Source organism: Macaca mulatta, chromosome 9, assembly GCF_049350105.2.
Source record: "Macaca mulatta isolate MMU2019108-1 chromosome 9, T2T-MMU8v2.0, whole genome shotgun sequence".
NCBI lineage: Eukaryota > Metazoa > Chordata > Mammalia > Primates > Cercopithecidae > Macaca > Macaca mulatta.
The window spans coordinates 54590458-54616751 of NC_133414.1; the positions used below are offsets into that span (position 1 = coordinate 54590458).

The window sequence follows — 26294 nt, forward strand, 5'->3', positions numbered from 1 at the left end:
TCCCTTCATCTTTGGGGCACTCTAGCATGTTAATCAAACCCAAAGAGGGAGTCTTGAGAACCCCAACTTGAAATCAGCTGGTTAGAAGTTTCAGAGACACAGATTTGCAATTGGTATGGGAGGGCAGTCTTGTGAGACTGAGCCTTCAACCTGTGGAATCTGAGACTATTTCTAGACAGATAGTGTTGGAATTGAATAGAGGACAACCAGCTGGTTTCTGCTACAGAATTGATTGCCTACTTGTTGGTGGAGAAAATCCTCGAAACATTTGGTCGCAGAAGTCTTCTGTTTTGATGTTTGTGGTGTGAAAGCAGAGGGAAATCATGTGTGTGTGTTTCTTTCTATAAGTAGAGCAGATCAAGAGAGACTACTGTATCCTCTGTTCTAACTGCTCCGAGTTCATTTGTCTAGAAATTATACTTTCTAAGGTTGACACTGTCCACTTATACTAATTCTGCTAATAATACAATTTTCTGTCAGTCTTATAGGATTCTGTTTGCATTATGGCTATTGTACACTGTAGTTCACTTTTAGATATCAAATTGTGCTAAATTCGATTTTTCCTCTCATTTGAGAACTATAAAGGAGGGGAAATAATAGTTCTTAATGCATCAATTTTCTACCAGTAGTATACTTAATAATAATTTTACTATAGTCTTAATGTATTGTCCCAAGGGAATGCTGTATATCAAATTATCTCAGTCTTTATAACAAAGCATCTGAGTATTATGCTTTTTTTACAATATCTGGATCATGCATGAAAGTGTGCATGATTCTTTTAAATTAAGTTAAAGTATCATGATGTCTCCCAGGCTACTTTCAGACTCCTGGGCTCCTCCGGTGATCCTCCTGCCTCACCTTCCCAAGTAGCTGGGATTACAGGCATGTGCCATCATGCCCTCTTATGTTTTTAATATTCTGTATTTTCTATCTATATTTGTTGATTTAATGTATTTTACTTTTTCTCTTTAATAGTGCATGTGAGTTCTGTAGAGTCTATATTCAGGTAAGACTTTATGGTTTTTTAAAACGTATATTTTAACTCAGAACATATAGAGGAAAGAAATCACTATCTGTTGAGTATTCTACTCTGGGCTAGACAACATATTATGTGCTTAATATTTATCATCTCACATAGTCATCACACAGTTTTGTAAAACATCTGTGCTACTATCACCTACTTTGTAGTAGTCAGTCAAATGTGGTTCAGAGAGGTTGATTAATTGGTCTATGATTTCATAGCTAAAAAGTAACTGACCCTTGAGTTTGCCATCAGCCTACCTTGCTCCCAAATCCCTTCTCTTGCGCCTCAGCACAGATTGATGGATACCTGTGCATCAATAGGATCAAGGTCCAGGTTCAGATGGGATGAATTCACAAAGTCACATTTTGTCATATGTTAACTCTTTTTAGAGATTTCCCTTAGAACACTGGTTAATCCAAGACTTTGTTCTAACATGTTTAAGAGTTAAAGAGGTAGACCAGTACCTTGTTTTTATCATCAAAGTTTTTAGAGCAGATCTGACTTAGCTGTGGTGACAAGACATAGGTTTTTGTTTCATAAGCAAGACCAGGTAAGTCCTAGAGATGAATTATTTTACTCTTATTGGAGAATATCTACGTAGAAATATGTTAATCATATTTAGAGGCTATTTCTTATAGATTTCTTGGTTTACTGACTTCCCAGCTTAGTTTTTCTTCAAAGCAGTACCCTGCCTAGTTGCATGCACTCTTCTTTTTTTGCTAGAGTCTTTTTTTCTTCTTCCATGACTTTTCTATGATCTTTTCCTGATTACTTTCTTCTCTGCTTTCCTTGGTGTTCTTTTCTTCTATTATTTTATTGCTTTCTACCAGCCCCATTTTTCTATAGGTAAAATTAAAAGTACATGAAATTTTAGGATTTTAAGGACTCTTGGAGACTAATCAAAATACTTTCATATTTCAACCTGTATTTAATATCCTGGAAAAATGGTTGTTCAGATGGAGAGTCTGAAACTCAAAGTGACCTATTTAAATATAGGAGGTAACAAGTAATATTTAAACTCACTTCAAAGCCCATTACTCTTGTTTTTATATCACCATGTAAGTGAGTGTTTGAATAATAGAAAGGAAGAGGAAATGGGTCTAATTAAACAAATTGAAAAGGATAAGAATGGAATTAGCTGGAGAACCCAGTGGAAGTAGGTAACAAGAGAATTAGCAGGGAAAGGCCAAGTCTGAAGAGAAATAATCCCAGGATTGGTAGGAGTAAGGGTTTTACCAAAGAGATCAGAATGTTGGATCTTATGACAAGTTTGATGAAGATAAATTAGAACAAACACAGTAGATATTGGGAGTTATCTAGAAAGGCATATTAAATATGGTACAAAAGAGGTCCTGAATAGGTCACTGCTTTTTTGCTTGTTTAATTGGAGGAATGGACAAACTTCAAGATTTCTGTTGAAAGGGAAAAAAAAAAAAAAAAAAAAAAGTCTCTACGATCAGATAGAAATGTGCTATTCTGTTCTTTCACCCCAAATCTCACTGGAGAGGCTTAGAGCCCCTTGAATGCTAGGAGATTGAAGGTTGCTGAATTACACAGATCTGTGGCCCAGGGCAAGTGTCCCCTCCCCTTTGCCTCTTTTTCCAAGCCTCTAATGTCCTACCCATGTACATGTAAAGCAGGGGTAAGATTGGCTGGCAAATAAGTCAGGGAGCTTCAATTGGGTTTTTGGTAACATGCTTATGGGGGAGGTGAATGACTGACTGAGACTCCATTTAGTTGTTTTCCAGGAACAGGTAAATACAGAGCTTCTTGGCTGGTCATTGAATTTATCTTTTCAGTAATCTGTGCTTTGATGAGCTGAATATTTAAAGGTTGGAGACTGCCATGGAGCCCTGCAGAAGAAAGATGTGGAAGTGAGAGACACTTTCACTATATATAGTGGCTCCCACTTCCAGATCTTTCTCTCTGTGTATATATGGTACTTAGAGAAATCCAATTATCAGGACTCAGTTTTTCTAGCAGTCTCTCTCCTTGGGAATAAGTACAAAGATTTTTAAGGTTTTGCTAGTTGTTGTAGCCCTGAACAGGGAAGGACAAGTATAAAATAAGTAGTTAGATTTTATTATTTTTACAGTTTCACTTTTTGTTGAGAAAAATATTTCTAATAAGAAATATACATTTGTGATTTGACATTTGTAGGTTCAGCTTTTCAACATTTCAAATATTTCAGGGCACCCTCTCTAGTGTTTTAGGGTGAAGGGAAGCAACAAGGCATTCTTAAGTGGTTTTTTTGCTGAGAAACAAAGAATGTCTTTTTCCTGTGACACAGATTAGTCTTTGAATCAGAGATAGATAATGGAAAAGGGATACGGTAACTGTGTCTTTCTTCCTCATTTTAGGTTATCAAGTTTGTTCCGGTTTAGATATCAAAAGTTATGTCAGTTATTAAGTAGATTTCTAGTTCATCATTGAGGACAGTTTGTGAGGACAAATTATATTCAGGGTATGCCAATTATATTGGCTGTCACTATTTTTTATGAAGCTAAGAGTGAGTGTTCATTGAATGTTATAGGTTGGGGAGGAAGAGTCAAAAATATGTAACTAAGATATTTTTTAAAAACAGAGGGCATATTTTAATTTTACCAAGAAACATGATTTAATATACAGAGGACTGATCTTTTCCCAGATTTTGCTTTTTGTTTTCATTTTTTAAAGTGAGCACCAAGATATGTACTAGCAGATTTTATTTTTAAAATATGTGAATTTGCTCATTTATGTTACATCTTTTTTCTCTAAAGTCATTTTGGCAAACAGACTATTGAAAATTCACAGTCTACAAAACTTGAGGAAGACTTTAATCTTGCTACTAAGGTAAAATGGTCTTTTGTGAAGTTGATTTTCTCAGTTGGAATCTAGTTCTGTATAGTATTTACTTTTCATGTTTTGCAGTGCTGTAAGTATCATTATTTCATGTTGGCAATATAAAGTTGGTCAGATAAGAACATTTTATATAAAATATGAGTAGTTGATTTAAACTTTTTTTTTACTTTAGTAAATAACAAATGTTTGGTAAATACTTTGAGGTTGTGAGGGCCCAAAAAAGGAATGGGCTGGAGAATATATAGTGACAGGAACATTATATTAGAAAAAACTTTTCCACAGTAAAGAATATATAAAATCTGGTAAATTTTTATTTGGATAAGTGTACTTACTGTGAGTTTTAAAATTATCCTATTGTAACTTAAAAAAAAACCTCATGCTTAAATTTGTCTTTAATGGATCACGTTACTTATTATAGTAATCAAGGAATCTCTCTGATACTGTTCAGTTCCAAAACTGTGCCACATAGCATATAGGTTTTTTTGCACTTATTATTTTGATATTACATAGTTTATAGGAGAGAGCTTTGTCTCAGTTTCTCTTCTTGGTTCTTTAAATACACCAAAATAATATTAGAAGTTGTGAAAATTTATTTGGGCATGGTGGTGCATGCCTGTAGTTCCAGCTACCAAGGAGGCTGATGCAGGAGGATTTTTTGAGCCCAAGAGTTTGAGACCAGTGTGGGCAACATAATGAGACCTTATCTCTAATTTAAAAAATAATAGTAGAAATTTAGAAATGTAAATTCTCTTTCTCAGAATCTGTATTATTAAGGGATGCCAGTGTGTTTTCTAAGTTACTTAATTAAAAGTATACTTTAAAGTCTTCATCTAAATGAAGAACGCAGGTTTTACCCCAATTAAACAACCAGTTCTGGAATTAGAGACTCTTAATAAGCATATGGCAAGATTTTAATTTCAGAATTTTTAAATTGCAGTTTTTAAACATATTGTTCTAGGATCTATGATCACATTTGAAAATTTTAAATTTCAGAAGATTTTGTATTTAGTTGTTTACATAATTGTTTTGAAGCTCTTGCATCACTATGAGATACCGCAAGTTAGAAAACATACTTGCGTGCATCCTTGTGTACCCAGAATACAGTCTTGCCTATAAAAAGCATTTTAAGAGGTTTTCAATGTGAATAAATAAGCAGACAAATGAATTTTTATGTTATGGAATGTTACAAGTAAGATAATATGCATAATATATCTTAAAATTAAATCTAATTCATTTCTAAAATATGGTTTAAATTTATATTGTCTTTTAATATTTAGAATGCATAAATTCATGTAAGTTATCTTGAGAAAATATGTCTTAAATAAGACAATCAGTGACATGTAGTAAATAAGAAAGAAGGTTACGCTGTATTTTCCAGTATCTTCCAAGTGGAGTTTAGATTAAAAAAAAAAAATTAATGAATTTAGTCTCAACTCATGCTCTTTTTTTTTTTTTTAAAATGGGGTCTCCCTCTGTCATGCAGGCTAGAGTGCAGTGGCATGATCTCGGCTCACTTCCTCCTCCACCTTCCAGGTTCGAGCAGTTCTCCTGCCTTAGCCTCCTGTGTAGCTGGTACTACAGGCACGTGTCACCACGCCCACTTTATTTTTGTAATTTTAGTAGAGACAGGATTTTACCCTGTTGACCAGGATGGTCTCAATCTCTTGACCTCATGATTTGTCCTCCTGGGCCTCCCAAAGTGCTGGGATTACAGCGTGAGCCACTGACCCCGGCCGAAAGTCATGTTCTATTAAACATATATTTTTAAGGAATACGTTACTCTAAAATTCTTATTACCAATACTTTCTTCAGGTGAAAAGTTTATGAAACATTCCTTTTTAAATTTTTTCTCTCTCTGTAGTAAGAAAATTCTCGCTTTTAGGTATTGGCTGACGACCATGTTTAACTAATTTGGTGTCTTCTTATATAATAATAAAATTTAAATCTTTATTACACAGGTATTAACAAAATAACTAATTATAGTGTAAATACTGATCGGCATTATAGGAATATGTTATGAACAAAAGTCTGTATTTTATGTATTTCATCACATGTCTTATAGTAGTTGTTTTTCATTTTCTTTCATGACGGAAGCTATACTTGATTGGTAAGGTCTCTTGTTTGTTTCTCCCTCTTTCACCTTTTTAAAAATGATTTACCCCAGACTTTTTTTCTCACAGAATACATTTTTTCAGTGTCTGCTTTTGAGAGGGCATCACTGTCTCCATTGTCAGCATATTTATTTACAGGTTTCTATTTAGTTGCTATACAGGATTTTCATTAATCAATCATTGCCTTCCCCATGATTTACTCTTTCTTTCTCTGTTTCTTGGAAGAAGCAGAATTTATACAATTATTTATACTTAGCTTTTTGCCACACAGAAGAGAAACAACCCATACCATTTCAACGCAAACCCAGTTAAATAAGGTACTATTAAAAACTAAAGTCTCACATTTTTCCACACAAGAGGTAATTAATACAACTGTGAAGAGATATTCCAAAATATAACATGTAATTTAACTTTTTAAATTTTAATTATTTCTATAATATTATAAACTTTGTAAGGGTAAATTTTTGTCCTAGGTTATTTTGGTTAAAAAAATAATCTAGGGGCCGAGTGCGGTGGCTGACGCCTGTAATCCTAGGACTTGGGAAGCCCAGGTGGGTAGATCACGAGGTCAGGAGATCGAGACCATCCTGGCTAACATGGTGAAACCCCGTCTCTACTAAAAATACAAAAAATTAACCAGGTGTGGTGGCGGGCGCCTGTAGTCCCAGCTACTCAGGAGGCTGAGGCAGGAGAATGGCGTGAGTCCGGGAGGCGGAGCTTGCAGTGAGCAGAGATTGCACCACTCTAGCCTGGGAGACAGAACAAGACTCCATCTCAAAAAAAAAAAAAAAAAAAGAAAAAGAAAAAAGAACAATAATAATCTAATGGATACCATCATATTTCTATAATAATAAATTATATGAAGGGGTGAAATGAAATAATTCATTCATTGATGGATACCACCATATTTCTATAATAATAAATTACATGAACGGGGTGAAATGAAATAATTCATTGAAGAAAGGTAAGATAAACATAGAGACTCCATGAGAGAGTCAAGATGACACAGATTATTATTAAAAAAGAACAAAAAAGTTGTTTAAATGAGAGCAGGAACGCTCTAGAATAAAAGATATTATATAAATGATTTAAAATAAAAAATTAGAAAACATAGCCAGGTAATAAATTACGGCTCAGGTGTTTTTGAGTGACTTGTAGCTGATTTTAATAAAAGGCTGAAAGAAAATATAAGAATAACTATAGGTAAGAGCAATTTATTGTACTCTTTAAAATACCTAGTAGAGAATAATTTGAATGTTTCTAATATATAGGAAAGATAAATACTTATGGTGATTAATATCTCAATTATTCTGTTTTGATTATGTGAATGTATTAAGTGATAATATGTACCCCCAAAACATGTACATTTATACTGTGTCAACAAAAAAATTATAAATGGCCGGGCGCGGTGGCTCACACCTGTAATCCCAGCACTTTGGGAGGCCAAGGCAGGCAGATAATGAGGTCAGGAGATCGAGACCATCCTGGCTAACATGGTGAAACCCTGTCTCCACTAAAAAATAGAAAAAAATTAGCCGGGCGTGGTGGCGGGCACCTGTAGTCTCAGCTACTCGGGAGGTTGAGGCAGGAGAATGGCATGAACCCGGGCGGTGGAGCTTGCAGTAAGCCAAGATTGCACCACTGCACTCCAGCCTGGGCAACAGAGCCAGACTCTGTCTCAAAAAAAAAAAAAAAAAAAAAAAAATTATAAACAAGGAACGAAAATTTAATTCTCACTTCTTTTATTAACTTTACGTTTTATATTTAATTTAGTCATATTAATGTAGAATGCAAAGTGAAATCTGTTTTAGGCCTTGTCAGCCTTATTGTGAATTATCAATTTTTGACTCTTTGGTTTCTGGTTTAAGATTTCTAATTTAATGTTTGACATATTCTTAGGTTATTTAACTAATTTATCTTACTCTTTGATGTAACCGTGGTAGCTGTTTTGAATATTTTTGATAATAGAGTATAAATAAATAAGCATTTTATTTAAGCTTGTTATTAAAATTACATTTTCTGATCATATGAACAATGTTCTTATTCTGTGTCTCTTAAATTTTTAATCACTTTTTTAAAATCACTTTTAAGCTAGAACACTCTCAAAGAAATAAATGTAGAAATTATTAATCTCTAAAAATATTCTGATATCTTTTGTTCATAGTATGTATGTAGTGGTATTATATACACACAACAAATGAATTTATTCAATATTTGTGGATTTTTTAAAAGTAAAGTGCCTATTATCATAGAATCATATGTGAGGGAAGATTGTTAACAGAGTATACAAACTTAACATCGGAAGAATTGTTTTTACTCTTAAAATATCTCTTGCAATGGGGATATTTTATATTATTTCCAGGAAGCCTTATTAACTTTAGTCTTCATAATTATCAAACCTTGCACATACATTTGTTTATTTCTAAAACTCAGGAATCCTGTTGATTTGAATTTTTTAGTTTCTTTCTTCACTTCTCCTGTGAATACTGAATTCTGCTTGACAATCATAGATATACATAAAAACTATTAAATCTTGAACTTGAATAATTATTGTTTAATTTTCTTTATGTGAGATCTTTTCTCCAATTTTAAACTACCATCCTATATGGTATAAGTAGGCAATTTGAGCTAGTATTATATTGTTTACAGGAACATAAGAAAAGCATGTGAATTTTAAAGCAGGGTTTCACATTTCTATCTCACTTTATAGTAGTACTTAAAAATGCCTCGTAATTCTATGGGTAAGCATTTCTCTTCTAAAATTAAAAATTTCAAGGTTTTTATATAGGTCATTTTGCAGAATCTTGTTGTAGATTTAAATGTTTTCATTCAATTCAAAGATGCATATTGCAATAATATTTCAGAAATAAATATTTACATATATAAATAAAATTATATTCTTGAAACAAATTTGGAAATATATGACTGAGAAACTTAATCCCACGTTTTTCTCTCTCCTTTAATTTCATTTTCAAAATTTCAACAGTCTGTGTAGATTTGTGTTGCTTAATTCTACCCATTTAGTCTATCTTACAAATATTTATTTCCTTATCACTATGTAATTTTCCTCATGTAGATTATCTACTCATACTCCAAATGTATTTATCCAGATCTTTCTTCCAAGCCCCTTGGATGCCTCAAATCTTAGAGGTCTCAAACTGAAAGCATCTTTTTTTTTTATTCTTTTCCTGCCTCTTTTCTGACTCTTTGTAATCTACTCAGTCATCTGGTTTCCCCACCCTAGTAAATAACACCTAGGAAGTAGCCATGAAATGCTCAAGCACTTCAACCTCCATTTTAACCGTCCCCCACATCCTGCACTTCAACCTTCCTCCAGGTCACCAAGCCAGTCACACACCAAAATTTGTATTATCTACCTTCTTATAATTTTCCATGTCTTATTACCGTAATTAACTCTCTACCTATAATTTTGAAGTACTCCTTTCTAGTTTTGCCCCATCTCCCCATGTTCATCTATCTTTACATCACTGGAAGGGTCACCTTTCTAAAATATATTTGTAATGATGTAACTCATCTGCATATTGAGCGGATACCCATTACCTGAAGGGTTAAGTACACATTCTAGCGCGACACATATCTTATATGGTTTGGCCCCATTTTCTCTCTTCAACTCATTTCCTCTGACTGTGTTCCAGTTTTACCATATCACTTTGGCACCCCTCAGTTGCCATGTTGTTTCATGCCTTATTATTTTGCACATGCTGTTGCACCTAGAGTCTTTGTATCCTGACTCTGCACTTTGCCTGTCCTTCCAAATATGGCCCCATTATGGCAGCATTTTCTGTGCTTTTCAGGTGAAACTGATTTTTCTCTCCTTTATGCCCTTATGTATTTTATTGACTTAAATTGTAGAACTGGTGAGTTATGTTTTTCTGTTCTTATTTGTTTTCACATGTCTCTACCATTTCTTGAATGTGAGCTAGAATTTATCTTCTGTGTGTATTTTCTGCTTCTACTAGGTTAGTGCCTGTGATTTGATAGATACAATGGATGTTTTTGTTTTGTTTTGTCTGACAAATTGAGTGACTGAGTGAATAAATACTATTTTTTTCTGAAGATTTTTTTGTTGTTGCTTTTCGGTTTTTTGTAATAGGAGGGAGCAACAAAGACAGTAACTGGACAACAAGAAAATGATATTGGCATTATTGAACAAGCTCCACAAGATCAAAAAAGTAATGACGATTTTATTTTTTTATGCCAAAATAATAAAAGTGGTAATTTAGTGAATATCTCTGAAAATTTTTCTATGCTTAAATGCTATTATTTAGAAAACAATTTTGTAGACCAAATAACATGTCTACTTAAAAAAATACTTTCTGCTGTCTTTTCTCATACTATCAATTCTTTTTTCTGAACCTGCTTCAATTTTGAATTTCTATTTTTGCTATTAACTCTTATTTTTGAAATATTCATAAATGGAAATAGATTTGTATATGTTTTTACACTTTACAGTAATAAATGTTCTCATATATGTGTCTGTGAATAACATTTTGTAGATAAGATGCCCACATCAGAATCAGGACAAAAAGAAGATATAAAATCACCTTCTGATTCTGAGGTATGTGTATTGTTGTTGATGTTATTTTAAAATTTAAGTAATGAGTAATCTTAAAACATAGAAAGATGATTTGACTTTATTTTCTCACCTCTGCATGTGTCTATATGAAATTATTTTCTGGCATTTATCAGAACGTACTTTTTAATCATGTGCCAAGTGGATAACAGTTGCATAGTGCAATTCTGCTGATTTGCATTATTAATTTTGAAGCCAGTGTAGAATAGTGCAAAAGAAAATAAGGCTTAGAAGGCACCAGGAATCTATTCAAGTTCTGAAGTTAAATTTGTCTAAAAACTAAATAATTTATCTGCGTTCATTTATGGGCAAATGTATGATTCTATGTATATCTAGATATACAAAAGCTCTAACTGGATTCAGGGAGAAAGAGTTTAAACTGTAGTCTTAGTCTTGCTCAACTTGGAACTTGAAAAGATCATGCCTGGGACTTGAAAGTATTGGTATATTTTGATTATCCAGTATATATCTGAAAGAACATTTCAGGAATTGGATAAACATGAGAAATAGGACACCTGTAAAACTGTAATAACAACAATTTGGTTGAGTAGTATTTTAATAAGCAGGCATTCTTTTCACAAATAGAAACCTTTGAGTCCCTTTGTGGCAGCCATGTTTGCAGCCACATAAGTATCAAATAATAATGATGTATTCCAAAGTCACAGCTGTGGATGTGAAAGAGATAGGAATGGCCTTACCACTTAGAAGCAGCAGCTGCGTAGTGGTAACAACAATGAGTGGATGTCAAAAAATAAGTCTGTATTTTGGTTCTGTCACTTACTATCTATGGGAACTTGGAAAAAATCATTTAACCTAATCAAATACCAGTAACCTTGTTAATAAAAATAGTGCTCATATCTACCTCTTAGGTACATGTGATGAAATAATGTTGTAACAAATGTGAAAAGATTTTGTAAACTGGAAAGTCTGTATACGAATGTCAGATGAAATGATCAAAGTGGCATTTATGTGAGAGCAGTATTGTTAGCACAAGAACGGGGAGTAGGAACAGGCATGTGGATTTCTAATTTTGGGTAAGGGGATGGTAACTTTCAGCAGGCTACAACTGCAGATTTTCCATAGAAATATAGCAGTTTGGAAAGTTAGACTTTCCTGATGAGATTTTCAATGTTTTGACCTGGAGTAATTTCTTTCTGAGCACTAACTGTGTTAGGCAATGAGACTCTGAATATCCAAGATGAGGGATTATGCTGTAGTAGTAGGAAGAGAATAACAAATAGAAAAAACTTATAAGTCACTATAACTTTTTCTTAAAAACAAAACAGAGAATGTTTGGTTAGAGAAAATTGAAGAACTTTATAATTAGCATGGGTGTGGGAGTGGCAGTGGAATTCTGTGGTCAGAGTAGATCTTTCTGAGACTGCCATTTAATCTCCATCTCAAAGATGAGGCGTAGGCCATATGAAAGTCTAGGAGGAAGACATTCTAAACAGAGAGAACAGTGGACCGTATTTGTTCATCATTTTGTTCTTAACCTAGAATGACTAGGAAGTAGAAAGTGGGGTAACCACCAACATCATCATCATCCTCATTATTCTAAAGTGAAGAAAAATCTGCAAATATGTGTCTGGCACATGTTACACGTTTCACGAATACATGTTTTTGTTTTTCTCTTTTTATGAAGGCTTGCTCTACTTTTCTGAAGTTGTGTCTTAATCAATCACATACTTTATCTAATGACTTTGCTTTCATTTAAAAGTAACATAAATAAAAGTTTTCCTTCTGAATCTTTCCTTTTATTCAAGCAGTTCTTTATCAGCAAAAAACTTGTAAAAATTATTCTTATTATCTTAAGCCCTTGTTTTCCTAAATGAAACAATTTCTACAGAGTTCTATTCCTACTCTGTATGACATACTCTGAAAATTCTCTTCATGCCCTGCATAGTTTTTAACAAAAATTCTATATTTATGCATATGTCAAGTGTTTAATCATATTGTGTTCTGTTTGAAATGCCCTATTATTTTTGGTGAGGACTACAGAGTAAGGCAGATACTTTGAATTTAATTCCTTTTGTACACGAGTGAATTTTTTCTGAATATGTTTTATTTTCCATGCTCAGTAACCTAGTCAATAGCGACATGAAGATAAAAGATAAGTTTGATATACAGAGCACATTTGAGGTTTCCTCTTGAAATGTTTTGGTGTTCAATATGTGAACAGCTTTAAATCTAATTACCTTTAAAGTAAAAAAAAAATATGTTTTAAGAAATTTTTTTTTTTTTTTTTTTTTTTTTTTTTGAGATGGAGTCTTGCTCTGTCACCAGGCTAGAGTGCAATGCCTGATCTCAGCTCACTGCAGCCTCTACCTCCTGGGTTCCAGCAATTCTCCTGCCTCAGCCTCCTGAGTAGCTGGGATTACAGGCACCTGCCACCATGCCCAGCTAGTTTTTGTATTTTTAGTAGAGATGGGGTTTCACCCAATTGGCCAATATGGTCTCGATCTCTTGACCTCGTGATCTACCCGCCTTGGCCTCCCAAAGTGATGTGATTACAGGTGTGAGCCATTGTACCCAGTCCATAAAAAAGATTTTAAATGAAAGTATTGATGCTTGTCATTTTTATTATTTTAAAATTGAAAATATTTATTGATGTGGCTCACGCCGTAATCCCAGTGCTTTGGGAGGATGAGGCGGGCGGATCACTTGAGATCAGGAGTTCAAAACCAGCCTGGCCAACATGGTGAAACCCTGTCTATCCTAAAAATAGAACAAGTTAGCCAGGCGTGGTGGCTCATGCCTATAGTCCCAGTTACTTGGGAGGCTGAGGCAGGAGAATTGCTTGAACCTGGGAGACAGAGGTGGCAGTAGGCCAAGATCACACCAAAGAGCCACGCTGCAAGACTTCATCTCAAAAAAACAAAAAAATGAAATAAACAAATTATTTATTGATATTATCTTTAACAGATTATCTCTAAGAGTGCTGGACAGAATTATATGTGTTTACCTGGTGCTATATATCAAAATGATGTCGAAACAATAAATCACAAAATAGAAGGTAAGAACAATTTTTTTAATTTAAAACACCATTTGGCCAAATGTTTGTCTAAATGCATGAGGACTGATATACTCTGACAGCCAAAGAAAATTATTTTTTAAATGCATAGCATAGAAGAACAAAAGGAGTGAAACTTATATGTCTTCTCAGGTGTTAGCAACAGATTATATTGACAGTGCCAAAAAAAAGAGCGGAATTATTAGTTTAAATTCAATATACTGTAAGACCTGAGCAAAGGAGTAAAAGAGGAAATGAAGACAGAGGAAGACAGAGAATACATGGAGTACATGAGGCAACAAGAAGCAGGCTTATATAATGGCGGATGGTAAAATAAAATAATTCTTTAGAGAAAGATAGGTCATGGTTAGAAAGATTTGAAGAATATAAAGTGACCTTTCATTACCAAAATTTGCCAGGGAATTATAGCAAAATGTTGTCTCTCCTGTCTTTCTCACTGGTGGGGAAGCATTAGGGATGGAAGCACCTGACCATGGAGAGTTGTGTTTTATCTGCAATAGGTGAATATAAGCATATTTGCACAGCCATGCATGTATATAATTTGTCATATAGACTCGGTATAGATCAGAAGTTTTCAAACTGTAGAAAATCAGCTGAATACCTTGTTAACAATGCACGCTATGATTCAGCAGGCATGGGATTCTGGCATTTTTAAATAAGTTCTCAAGTGATGCTGATACTGGTGGTCCTTCAACCTCACTCTTAAGTAGCAAGGGAACAGCCTTTCCTTTGGAAAAATCTGGAAGAAGGGCAGTTGGATAGAAGGTCAAGACATAACAGGGTCAAGGGAAAGCATTATATTGCTTTTATTTCTGAGTATGTTTCTGGCCAGAGGGGAAAAAAGGTAAATAAATAGTAATTACAGATGTCAGATACTACCCCTAATCAAAGAGAAAGAAAGTGTTGGAAAAATTGATTTTAAAAGATGTTGAGTGGGAAGAATCAAGACCACAGATATAGACATTATTTTGGCTAAGGAAGAGGGATTGTGAGGCAGGAAACGGGGCAAGAAAGAAGATAGCTAGGCAACTTTAGAGTTTCTGAAAAGGAAATGTGAGTGAATTAACTTCAGATGCATTTAGAATATTTCTGTTATATATTCGTTTTCTGCCTCATGGCTCTCAGTACTCCTTGGACCTTGCATGGACCTTGATTTAATTCTATGAAATATTGGAAATTTAGGTTACTTACAGCACTCATTTTTCCTATAAGTTTCTAATGTTTCTCCAAGGAGTCACAAGTTGATTCTGAAGATATTGTTGCATTGAGGAAATACTATCTCATTGTAATTAAAGTAGCTTTTAATTTATATGCAGTACAAGTTCTTTAAGCTTATTTATCTAAAACACATTCACATCAAATATATTGTCATGGCCTACTGAAATTTCAAAGGATTGGATGTATATTTTGCTAATATCAAAAAGTTAGTATCTTGAAGAATCTTACTTATTGATAAATAATCTTTTTTGAAGAACCGTGTAATAAAGATTGCTTAATCAAACTAAGTAATAATAAAAAATAAAAACTTAGAAATGACAGATGATAGGTAATTAAAATTATCTGAGTGAACAGCAAATATCTGACATAGTGGGTTTCATGGGAGAAGAGAATATGACTTCTTTTGTGAAGAAATAATTAATACAAATTAGTCAAACTTTTATTTTTCTTTTGCATTCTAATGAATATGAAGTTAATTTTTAGATTTTTAAGATTGCAGTTCTAACCAATTGACTATAGAAGTGGTGGTTATTATCCACCAAGAGAATATACAGGCTACAGAAGAAAGTCCACAGATTCATGAATGAAAATAGATTTGTATATGTTTAAAAAATTTATAATAAGAAGTGTTCTTATGAATGTGTCTGTGATTAACCTTTTATAGATCAGAGGTTCCCAACAGAATCCAAACAAGAGGAAGATAAAGAAAATGCTTGGGATTCTGGGGTATTGTATATTATTGATGTTATTATTCTCTAAAAATGTTAATATTGAGTGATGTGAAAATACAAAATCAGAGGCTTTGACTTGGTTTTCTTACCACTGCATATGCTCAGAAGAAATTCTGGTATTTCTAAAAACACACTTGGCTGGGCACTGTAATTCATGCCTGTAATGCCAGCACTTTGGGAGGCCCAAGGTGGGAGGATCACCTGAGTTTGGGAGTTCGAGACTAGCCTGGTAAATATGGTGAAATCCTGTCTCTACTAAAAATACAAAATTAGTTGGACACGGTGGCACATACCTGTAATCCCAGCTACTTGGGAAGGTGAGGCAGGAGAATTACTTGAACCCGGGAGGAGGAGGTTGCAGTGAGTTGAGATTATACCATCACACTCCAGCCTGGGTGACAGAGTGAGACTCTGTCTCAAAAAAAAAAAAAAAAAATACTTAAAAAAAAAAATCTATGTGCTAAGTAGATTACTGCTTGATAGTGAAATTCTATTAATTTTCAGAATTAGTTTTAGACACGAGTTTAGTATAGTATAAAAAATAAAGCTTAGAATTCACCAGTAATTCACATGAGTTCGAGGGAAAGTTTGGCTGAAAACTAAAGAATTACTCTGAATCCACCTTTGGGCAAATATATGATTTGGTGGTATATCTAGATGTAAAAAAGTTCTAATTAGATTAATAGAAAAATAGTTTAAGCTGCGGTTTTGTACAACTTGAAACATGAAAAGATAATGCTTTGGATTTGAAATAATTGACATATGTATATTGTCCAGTAGAGATCTGAAGGAACATTTTAGGAGAAAATAATGCATAAAGAATAGGAAACCAGTGGGACTGTAATAACAACAATTTGTTTGAGTAGTGTTTTAAAAAGAAGAAATTATTTTTACAAATAGAACTCTTTGAGTCCATCTGTGGTAGCCATGCTTATAGCAACATAAGTACCAAATAATAATGATGTAGTCCAAGGTCACAACTGTGGAAAGACACAGGAAGTGACTGACCTCTTAGATCCAAGCCCCTGCTGCACAGTGGTAACAGAAATGAGATGTCAGTAGACAAGTCGACTTTATCTAATTTGTCCATAGACAAAAAAAAAAAAGACTTTCTAATACTTGTCTGCTTTCATTTAAACATAACATAATATAAGTTTTCCTTAGTACTTTTTCATTTCATTCAAGTACTTTTTCTGTCAGCATTTTATCAAAAACATTTTGATTATTTTAAGCCCCTGTTTACCTAAATAAAGCAGCTTCTACAATGTTCTGAGTATACTTTATATGACTTATTCTTAACATTCTCTTCATACCATGCATCATTTTTAACACTAAATAATTCTATAATCATGAATATTTTCGATGTTTAATGCAGTATGTATGTGCGGCAGCCCTCCTTTCCAGGGAACACCAGCTGCAGGGAGTCTGTCCCTTGCAGACCTCTGACCCGGGGACAGATGAATAAAGTACATTGACACACAGATATTCTGCTCTGTCAGTCCAGCTGAGAGTGTCCAAGTGGCTTATAGACTCCCTGCTGAGTTCTGTAAACAGTTGCCACTATGGCCCTGATCAGCTAGTCAGACTCACAATTATTCAGTAAGATTAATTAACAAAAGCTTGAGTCAACACCATTAGAGGGTAATTGACATTGTGGACTTCCCGAGTAAAAAGCCCTTAAGCACCTGTGGTACATCAAAGGTTAGTCTTAAGATTATATGAGTAAATTAGCTAGCTAGGTAAACTACTCAGCCTTCCTTTATGACTACTTTAATTTGTTTAACTAAAGGTGAAGATCAGGTTGCCTTCAACCATATCTATTACCAAAATTGTGCAAACTTCTCAGTCTTCCAAGCAGCTTTGTGTCTATCTCTATAATTATCTCTAATATTTTTCCCACCAGCCTGATTGAATTCCAACTTGTGTTATGGCAGGTAGCAAGTGTATTATATTTTGTTTGATGTGCCTTCTTGATTTTTGGTGAGGAAGATAAAGTAAGATATTTTTAAGTGAGTTGCTTCTTGAAATATGCAGATAAGTGTATATTTTTGTCAATATTATTTATTTTTTCATGCTCAGTAACTGAGTCAATAGCTGCATGAAGATAACTGGTAAGTTTTGATCTAGATAGCATATGTGAGGTTTTCTATCAAAATGTTGTGATTTTCAATATGTGCCTATCCTTAAATCAAATTGCCTTTGAAGCCAGAAATTGAGTTTAAAAATATTTTAATTAGGAAATTTTATGCCTCTTTTGATTTTAAAATTGAAATTATCTATTGATACTACTTTTAACAGAGTCTCTTTGAGAGTTCTACAAAGATTCAAGTGTGTACACCTGAGTCTATTTATCAAAGTGTAACGAAGCATATAAATAGAGAAGTAGAAGGTAAGAACCATTTTTATTTGAAAAGTCTTTTAACCATATGTTTTTCTAAATGCATGAAGACTGATATACTCTAATAGCCAAATAAAATTACCCACTAAATACATAACATTGAAAAGAGAGGAATAAAATGGTAAGTTACATTTTATTCCTTGTATAAGTTGGCAACAGGATATATAGAGAGTACAAAAAAAAAAAAAAAAGAAACCAAATTATTTGAATCCAAAATACTCTAAGACATGAGGAGAGTCAGGAAATAAGTAAGAGAAAAGGAGTAAAAAAGGGAATGAAGACTAAGGAAGACAGAGAGAGTATAGGGAGTTCATGAAGGAAGAAGAAGCAGGTTTATTAAATGGAGATGGGAAAAAATATATATATATATCTAGAAAAGATAGACAATGCGTAGAAAGATGGTAAGAATATAAAATGATCTTCCAGTCCCAAAACTTGTCAGAAAATTATAGTTAAAGTTTTCTTACTTTTCCTGTCTTTCTCACTACTGGGAAGGCATTAGGAATGGAATTATCTGAGCATGCAGAATTGTGTTTTATTTGCAATAGGTGAGTATTAACAAATATGCATAGGTGTGCATCTATATAATTTGTCATATATACTCAGTATAGACCAAAAGTTATGAAACATTAGAAAATCAGCTGAATACCTTATTAATACACAGTATCATTCAGCACAATTGAGTTTCTATTAGTAAGTTCTCAGGCAATGCTGATACCAGTGGTACTTGGAGCTCGCTCTCAGAAGCAAGGGGAGAGGCCATTTATGGGGAAAATGTGGAAGAAGAGCAACTGAATAAATGGTCAAGACATAACAGGGTCAAGAGAAAGCATTATATTCCTTTTGTTTCTGAGTATGCTTTTAGCCAGAGAAGAAGAAGAAAAAGATAAAAAAGCAGAAACTGTAAATTTAAGATACTCTCACTAAACAAGGAGAAAGGAAGTGATGGAAAAAGAAATTTGAAACAGTGTTGGATGGAAAGAATTCTACAGAGTTAGAGGGTTTTGTTTATATTTGATTTTTATTTTATTTTTTTAATAGAGGCATTCTAGGCAGATAACAGGGGACAAACAAGAAAGAAGGTAGGCAGGTTTTGTCCTCTGAGAAGGACAGTTGAGTGAACTCTCTTCAGATGCATTTAGATTATTTGCACTCCCGAAAGTAGTTTGTGGGCATTCCAGAGACTACCAGAAGTGGGAGAACCACAGTGACTCATTAGGTTTCTCTGTTACAATCAGGCATGACAAATATATATTTTGTTGATGTTAGCTATTCAAATGAGATATATTTGAAACTAAGAACATTGACTTTATTTTTAAGAAAGTGTTGAATTGCCATTCCACAAAAATTTATTATAGACTAATGATACACCAAATCAGATGAATTGTAGGAACTAAAAATTACTGAATTTATATTTGAATAATAAGATTGCTTTTTAAAATAAATATTGTGGTGACTTAACAATATAAAAAGTTATTTGTGTTTAATACATCTATTGCAATTAATTTTTATATAAATATGTGAATATTGAAAGCTTATAAATTATTTCCATGATGAGTTTTATACATCTTGCATGAGTGGATCAAGAAGCATTCAGATGGATAAAATAGAGGATACAGAAACATAGGCATATGATTACACCATATGGTTATGGAAAACAATGAATATTTATATTTAGTATTATGACCTAAGTGTATATCCAAGCTGATCAATTCATAACACTTCACAGATGAGATGTCAATTCTACATTCAACTGAACTCTCATCATAACTATGTACCTTTCCAAAGATAGGCCCGTATTAAAGAACATGATGAATAGAATAATATAAATGATTCTAGTGTGTTTCGTTAAGTACCTGGTATGGCATTCCATGTTCAGCTTTGACATTTATTTTCTCATATCAATTCTTTTTACATGTGAAACACAATCTTGCTTTTGAAGTCTTAACTGCATGATCTGTGAAACCTATATTTATATTTTCTTCAGTGTATTCTTGTCATGTGTGTGTCCTAAATAAACCAAAAGAAAACTTCCCAAATCTAAAGTATTCATTCTCAAAGATGACCAAGAGGACTCAGTTAGATACTCTCACTGTTTTCATTTGTGGTTGGCTTTGTCATATTTACTTATGATTGATGATAAATCTCTTTCGCTTTTTAGAGCCTCCTGAGAAGTCATCTGCCTTCAAGGTATTTAGTTTTATAATTTCATTTTGAATGACTTCTTAACTATGTATTTTGTGAAGTATCCATTCTTGATTAATCATTGTTCTTCCAAACCCATTTAGCCTGCCACTGAAATACAAAACTCTTTTCCAAATGAAGCCTTCGAATGCAAGAAGGAACAACCTTTGACAGCAGGTAAATTTCAACTTATGTAAAGACGAATATTTCAATATTGGACATTTTGATAATAGTCTTTCTATCCCCAATGCTGTATTTTTTTCAACTTTGCTGAAAAAAATTTGATCTAGATAATGCCAATATTGGTATTTGTGTTTGAAAACCCAATCTTACAAGAACAGTAATTTACAATATTTTAAAAAAACATGTAGCCTTATTCTCAAGTGTTTCCACTTTTGTATCCTGAAACTGTAATGTTTTCTATTTTGAACTTCTGTATTTCTTAAAGATTCAAGGAGGTGAATTTTGAAAGTCTAATTTTTGTTTAGTTCTTTGAAGCTTGATTCAAATTCCACGGTTTACTTCGGGGATTGCATCTTTTATTAATATAACACTTGTTTTTTAACATTAATTACCTCATTTCCGGTGTTGTCACTTTGAGAATCCTAAGAAAATCGGTAACTCGGATTAACGAACTCTGTGTGTTTGTGTGTATGTGTCTGCATGTGTGCCTGTGTGTGTCTGTTTATGCGTGTGGTACCTTTCCCTTGTAAAGATGAGGATAGTAGTTAGTCATTTATTTGTGAATATTTGATAAACACACTCTTTTTCATGAAACTGTGATTCTGAAGCCTTTGGCTTTAGAGTCTTTGTATAGTACTACCGTTTATTGCCTAGAAGTAAGCAATATTCTAAACTATTTTAAAAACTATTCTTATGCATGTTTAAACATTTTAAAACATGTGTGCAAGTTCATGTTTAATATGTAAAATATTTTTCAACTTCTAAAGCATACATGGTTGTACAGTGTAATATTGTAATATTCAGCAATTCTTTTTTTATCTGCATTATAATTTTTAGAGACATCCATAAAGAGCACAGTTAAGTGTCTTTTTAAATATTAGGTTGTTTATGAAATTCCATTGTATGACTACACCATAGTTAATTGCACAATTTTGATGCTGATTAGTAATAAATAAAAATGAAAGCATGCAGATTTCAGAGTCTTTAAGTTAGTTTTATCTGCTGATTTTTTAGTTATTAGAAATTAAAACTACAATATTTAAAGTATTTCTTTTTGGAATCATACATTCCACTAACAATTTGACCTGTGACCCACAGATTATTAGAGCTATGGTGTTGCAACATGTTAGATCTCTGAAATTATCCAGGGTACACTTCTAAAAATGAGTGAAAATGGTGGCTTACCAAAGTATGATTTGAGTTTCTTGGACCCTCTGCATGAAATGTGAATTTTGGGGATGCTGATCACAAGTTAAATTTGCTTTTTAAAACTGGGTATACAGTTGATGGATGTCAAATGATAAACGAATCCTTAATGATGAAACGGTCTTTTAAGTTTTAGTTGTTCATGTTTGCTTTTTTCTTTAACCTGATGCAAATAGTTGTAATTTGTACTTTTTGTTGATAAAGAAAACTGGGCGTTGTTTTTGGTATAAATTCATTTTCTGTCTCATGGGCCTGAGAGCTCTGCAAGTCTTGTGTGGGCCTTCATTGTATCCTGAGACATGTGGGAACGTTAGATTACTTAAGATTGCTTGAGATTGCTGTGTCAATCAAACTAAGTAATACTACAAAATAAAAATTTACAAAGAAATGAGAGATGATAGGTAAAGTTTTCTGAAGGAACAGCAAATACAGGACATACTGTGTTTCACAGGAGAAGAGGGTATGATTGCTTTGTGAAGAAATAATTCATACAATTTAGTCAGATTTCTATTTTTCTGCATTCTAATGAATGATAGAATGTTAATTTTCAGACTTTTTAGATTTCAATTCTAATGGATTGACTATAGAAGTAGTGATTGTAATCGACACAAAGAATATACGGGCTACAGAGGAAAAACCACAGATTCATGAATGAAAGCAGATTTGTATATGTTTTGAAAATTTATAATAGAGAAATGTTCTCATGGATGTATCTATGATTAACTTTTTATAGATCAGATGATCCCATCAGAATCCAAACAAAAGGACAATGAAGAAAATTCTTGGGATCTAGAGGTACTATGTATCATCAGTGTTTTCTTAATATTAGTATTGCATGATATGAAAACACAAAATCAGAGGCTTAGACTTTATTTTCTCACTTCTGCATATGTCATCCCCAAATTATTTTTGGTATTTTTCAGAATATGCTTCATAGAGAATCTATGTGCTGAGTAGGTTACTACTTCATAGTGAAATTCTGCTAATTTGTCGGATTAATTTAAGAAGCTAGTGTGGCATAGTATAAAAAATAAGGCTTAGAAGTCACTAGCAATTCACATGGGATCTGAAGTACGTTTGTCTAAAAGCAAAAGAATTATACTGAGTCCAGTTATGGGCAAATATATGATTCTGTGGTTTATCTAGATGTACAAAAGTTCTAATTGGATTCATAGACAGTTTAAACTGCAGTATTTTAAAAGCTGGGACCTGAAAAGTTAATGGCTGGTACTTGAACATATTGACATAATCTTTATTGTTCAGTATAGAGCTGAGGGAACATTTCGGGAAAAAGACAAGTCTAAGGAATAGGAAACCTGGTGGGACTATAATAACAAGAGTATTGGTTGACTAGTCTTTTAAAAAATATAAATTATTTTCACAAATAGAACTCCTTGAGTCCCTTTGTGGCAGTCAAGCTGCAGCAGCATGAGCGTCAAATAATAGTGATGTATTTTAAGGTCACAGCTGTGGAAAGACATAGAAAGTATCTGACCTCTTACAAACAAGCAGCTGCTGCCTGGTGGTAACAGCAAAGGGTGGAAGTCAACAGACAGGTAGATTTTATCTGATTTGTCATTAGACAAAAAAACTTTAATATTTGTTTCTTTCATTTAAACATAACATAATTTTTTTCTTAGTGCATTTACATTCTATTCAGGCACTTTTTTTGTCAGCATAGATATGTCAAAAACATGTTGCTGAATTTAGGCCCCTGTTTACCAAAATAAAGCAGCTTTTCAACATTCTGTGCATATATTATATGACAGACTCTAAAAGTTCTCTTCATGACATGCATCATTTTTAACACTAAATAATTCTATAATCATGAATATTTTAAATGTTAAATCTGGCCTTCAAATGTTTAATATTTTAAATGTTTAATATTTTAAATGTATAATGGCAAGCAGCAAGTGTGTTGTATTGTGTTTGAAAAGTCATATTTAGTTTTGATGAGGACTACAACATAAGTTAGATATTTTTAAGAGAGATACTTTTTGAAATATGCAAGAGTGAATTTTTTCATGAATGTGATTTCTTTCTCCTGCTCAGTAACCAAGTTAATGGCTGCATGAACGTAAAGATAAGCTTGATGTAGAGAGAGTTAAATGAGGATTTCTGTCAAAATGTTTTGATTCTCTATGTGTCTGCTCTGTAGTCAAATTGGTTGTAAAGTAGGAAATTGTGTTTTAAAAAAAGATTTTAATAAGGAAATTTTGATACTCTTCATTATTAGGATTTTTCCATTTAAATTATTTATTGATATTACTTTTAACAGAGTGACCGTGAGACTGTTTCACAGAAGGATGTGTGTTTACCCAAGGCTACACCTCAAAAAGAATTCCATACGATAAGTGGAAAATTAGAAGGTAAGAACCATTTTTTATTGAAAATGTCATTTGACCAAATATTTCTCTAAACTGATGAGGAAGGATATCCTCTAATAGCCAAAGAAAATTACCTCCTAAATGCAAAGCATGGAAAAAAAGAGAAGTGAAAGTTGAATGGTGATAAGTTATACGTCTTATCAGGTGTTAGCAACAGACTATATTGAGAGCGCTGAAAAGGAGTTGAATTACTAGTTTGAATTCAAGATATTCCAAGACCTGAGGAAAATGAGAAAATAAGAAAGAAGAAAGTAGTAAAAGAGGAAATGAAGACTGAGAAAGTAGAGCGTACAGAGAGTACATGAAGGAACAAGAAGCAGGTTTATATAATGGAGGATGATAAAATGAAATGATTCTTTACAAAAAGATGGGGTATGGTTAGAAATTTGGGAAGAATAAAAAGTGACCTTCTCGTACCAAAATATTCCACAGAATTACAGCAAAGGTATTCTGATTTTTCCTATCTTTCTCACTGGTGGGAAGCCATTAGGGATGGAAGCACCTGATCATGGAGAGCTGTGTTCTATTTGCAATAGGTGAGAGTAAGCATATATGCACGGCCACACATGTATATAATTTGTCATATGCACTCCATATAGACCAGAAGTTTTCATAGAAAATCAGCTGAGAACTTTGTTAACAATTCACACTGTGATTCAGCCGACTTGGGATTCTGCATTTTTAGTAAGTTCTCAGGTGATGCTGACGATGGTGGTCCTTGGACCTTGCTCTGAGTTATTTTTGATATAAATTCATTTTCTGTCTCACGGGTTTGAGAGCTCCTCAAGTCTTGTGTGGGCCCTGATTTTTATCCTATAACATGTGGGAACGTTAGATCACTTAAGGCAACTATTGTTTCCTATACATTTCTGATGTTTCTCCAAGGTGTCACAAGGTGACTCTGAATATATTGCTGCATTAGAGAAGAACTGTGTCATTGTAATTAAAGCAGTTCTTAATTTATATGCAATAAAAGTTTTTTAAGCTTATCTTCCTAAAACATATACACAGTCAAAACACACCCAATACGCTGTCATGGCATATTGAAATGTAAAAGGGTTGGACATATAGTTTACTAACATCAAGAAGTTAATATCTCTAAGAAATCTTATTTGGTGATGAATCATCTCTTTTGGAAAACTTTGTAATAGAGATTGCTGAGCCAATCATGCTGAGTAATACGACAAAATAAAAATGTACAGAGAAATGAGAGATGATAGGTAAAGTTTTCTGAATGAACAGCCAATAAAAGACATACAGTGTTTCACGGGAGAAGAGGGTATGACTGCTTTATGAAGAAATAATTCATACAAGTTTGTCAAATTTCTATTTTTCTGCAATCTAATGAATGATATAATGTTAAGTTTCAGACTTTTTAGATTTCAATTCTAATGGATTGACTATAGAAGTAGTGATTGAATAGATAAAAAGAATATACAGGCTACTGAGGAAAAACCACAGATGTGTGAATGAAAGATTTATATATGTTTTCAAAATTTATAGTGGAGAAATGTCCTCATGAATATATCTGTCATTTAACTTTTATAGATCAGATGATCCCATCAGAATCCAAACAAAAGGATGAAGAAGAAAATTCTTGGGATTTAGAGGTACTATGTATTACCAATGTTTTTTTAATATTTGTATTGCATGATATGAAAACATAAAACCAGAGGCTTAGATTTTATTTTCTCACCTCTGCATATGTCACCCCCAAGTTATTTTTGATATTTTTCAGGTTATGCTTAATAGAGAATTTATGTGCTAGGTAGATTACTGCTTCATAGTGAATTTTTTTGAAGAAGATTTTAATTAGGAAATTTTGATACTTGCTATTATTAGGATTTTTCCATTGAAATTGTTTACTGATATTGCTTTTAACAGAGTGACCGTGAGACTGTTTCACAGAAGGATGTGTGTTTACCCAAGGCTACACCTCAAAAAGAATTCCATACGATAAGTGGAAAATTAGAAGGTAAGAACCATTTTTTATTTAAAGAGTCATTGGACCAAATATTTCTCTAAACTGATGAGGAAGGATATCCTCTAATAGCCAAAGAAAATTACCTCCTAAATGCAAAGCACGGAAAAAAAGAGAAGTGAAAAGGTGATATGTTATACATCTTATCAGCTCTAGGCAACAGACTATATTGAGAGTGCTGAAAAGGAGGTGAATTATTAGTTTGAATTCAAGATATTCCAAGACCTGAGGAAAATGAGAAAGTAAGAAAGAAGAAAGTAGTAAAAGAGGAAATGAAGACTGAGAAAGACAGAGCGTACAGAGAGTATATGAAGGAACAAGAAACAGGTTTATGTAATGGAGGATGATAAAATAAAGTGATTCTTTACGAGAAGATCGGGTAATGTTAGAAACTGGGAAGAA

General features: G+C 33.2%; 1 protein-coding gene across 1 annotated transcript in view; it reads left to right on the forward strand.

The window, feature by feature from the left end:
* The window catches only part of LOC144331432 (ankyrin repeat domain-containing protein 30B-like), a 131705-nt gene that overhangs the window by 30585 nt on the left and 74826 nt on the right, over window positions 1-26294 (forward strand). The window contains exons 9-19 of the mRNA XM_077947967.1: window positions 976-1006; window positions 3784-3856; window positions 13496-13586; window positions 15487-15548; window positions 17852-17942; window positions 20113-20141; window positions 20240-20312; window positions 22258-22319; window positions 23803-23893; window positions 25460-25521; window positions 25796-25886. Of these exons, the coding sequence (XP_077804093.1) occupies window positions 976-1006; window positions 3784-3856; window positions 13496-13586; window positions 15487-15548; window positions 17852-17942; window positions 20113-20141; window positions 20240-20312; window positions 22258-22319; window positions 23803-23893; window positions 25460-25521; window positions 25796-25886 (756 nt within the window). The remainder of the gene's footprint in view (window positions 1-975; window positions 1007-3783; window positions 3857-13495; window positions 13587-15486; window positions 15549-17851; window positions 17943-20112; window positions 20142-20239; window positions 20313-22257; window positions 22320-23802; window positions 23894-25459; window positions 25522-25795; window positions 25887-26294) is intronic.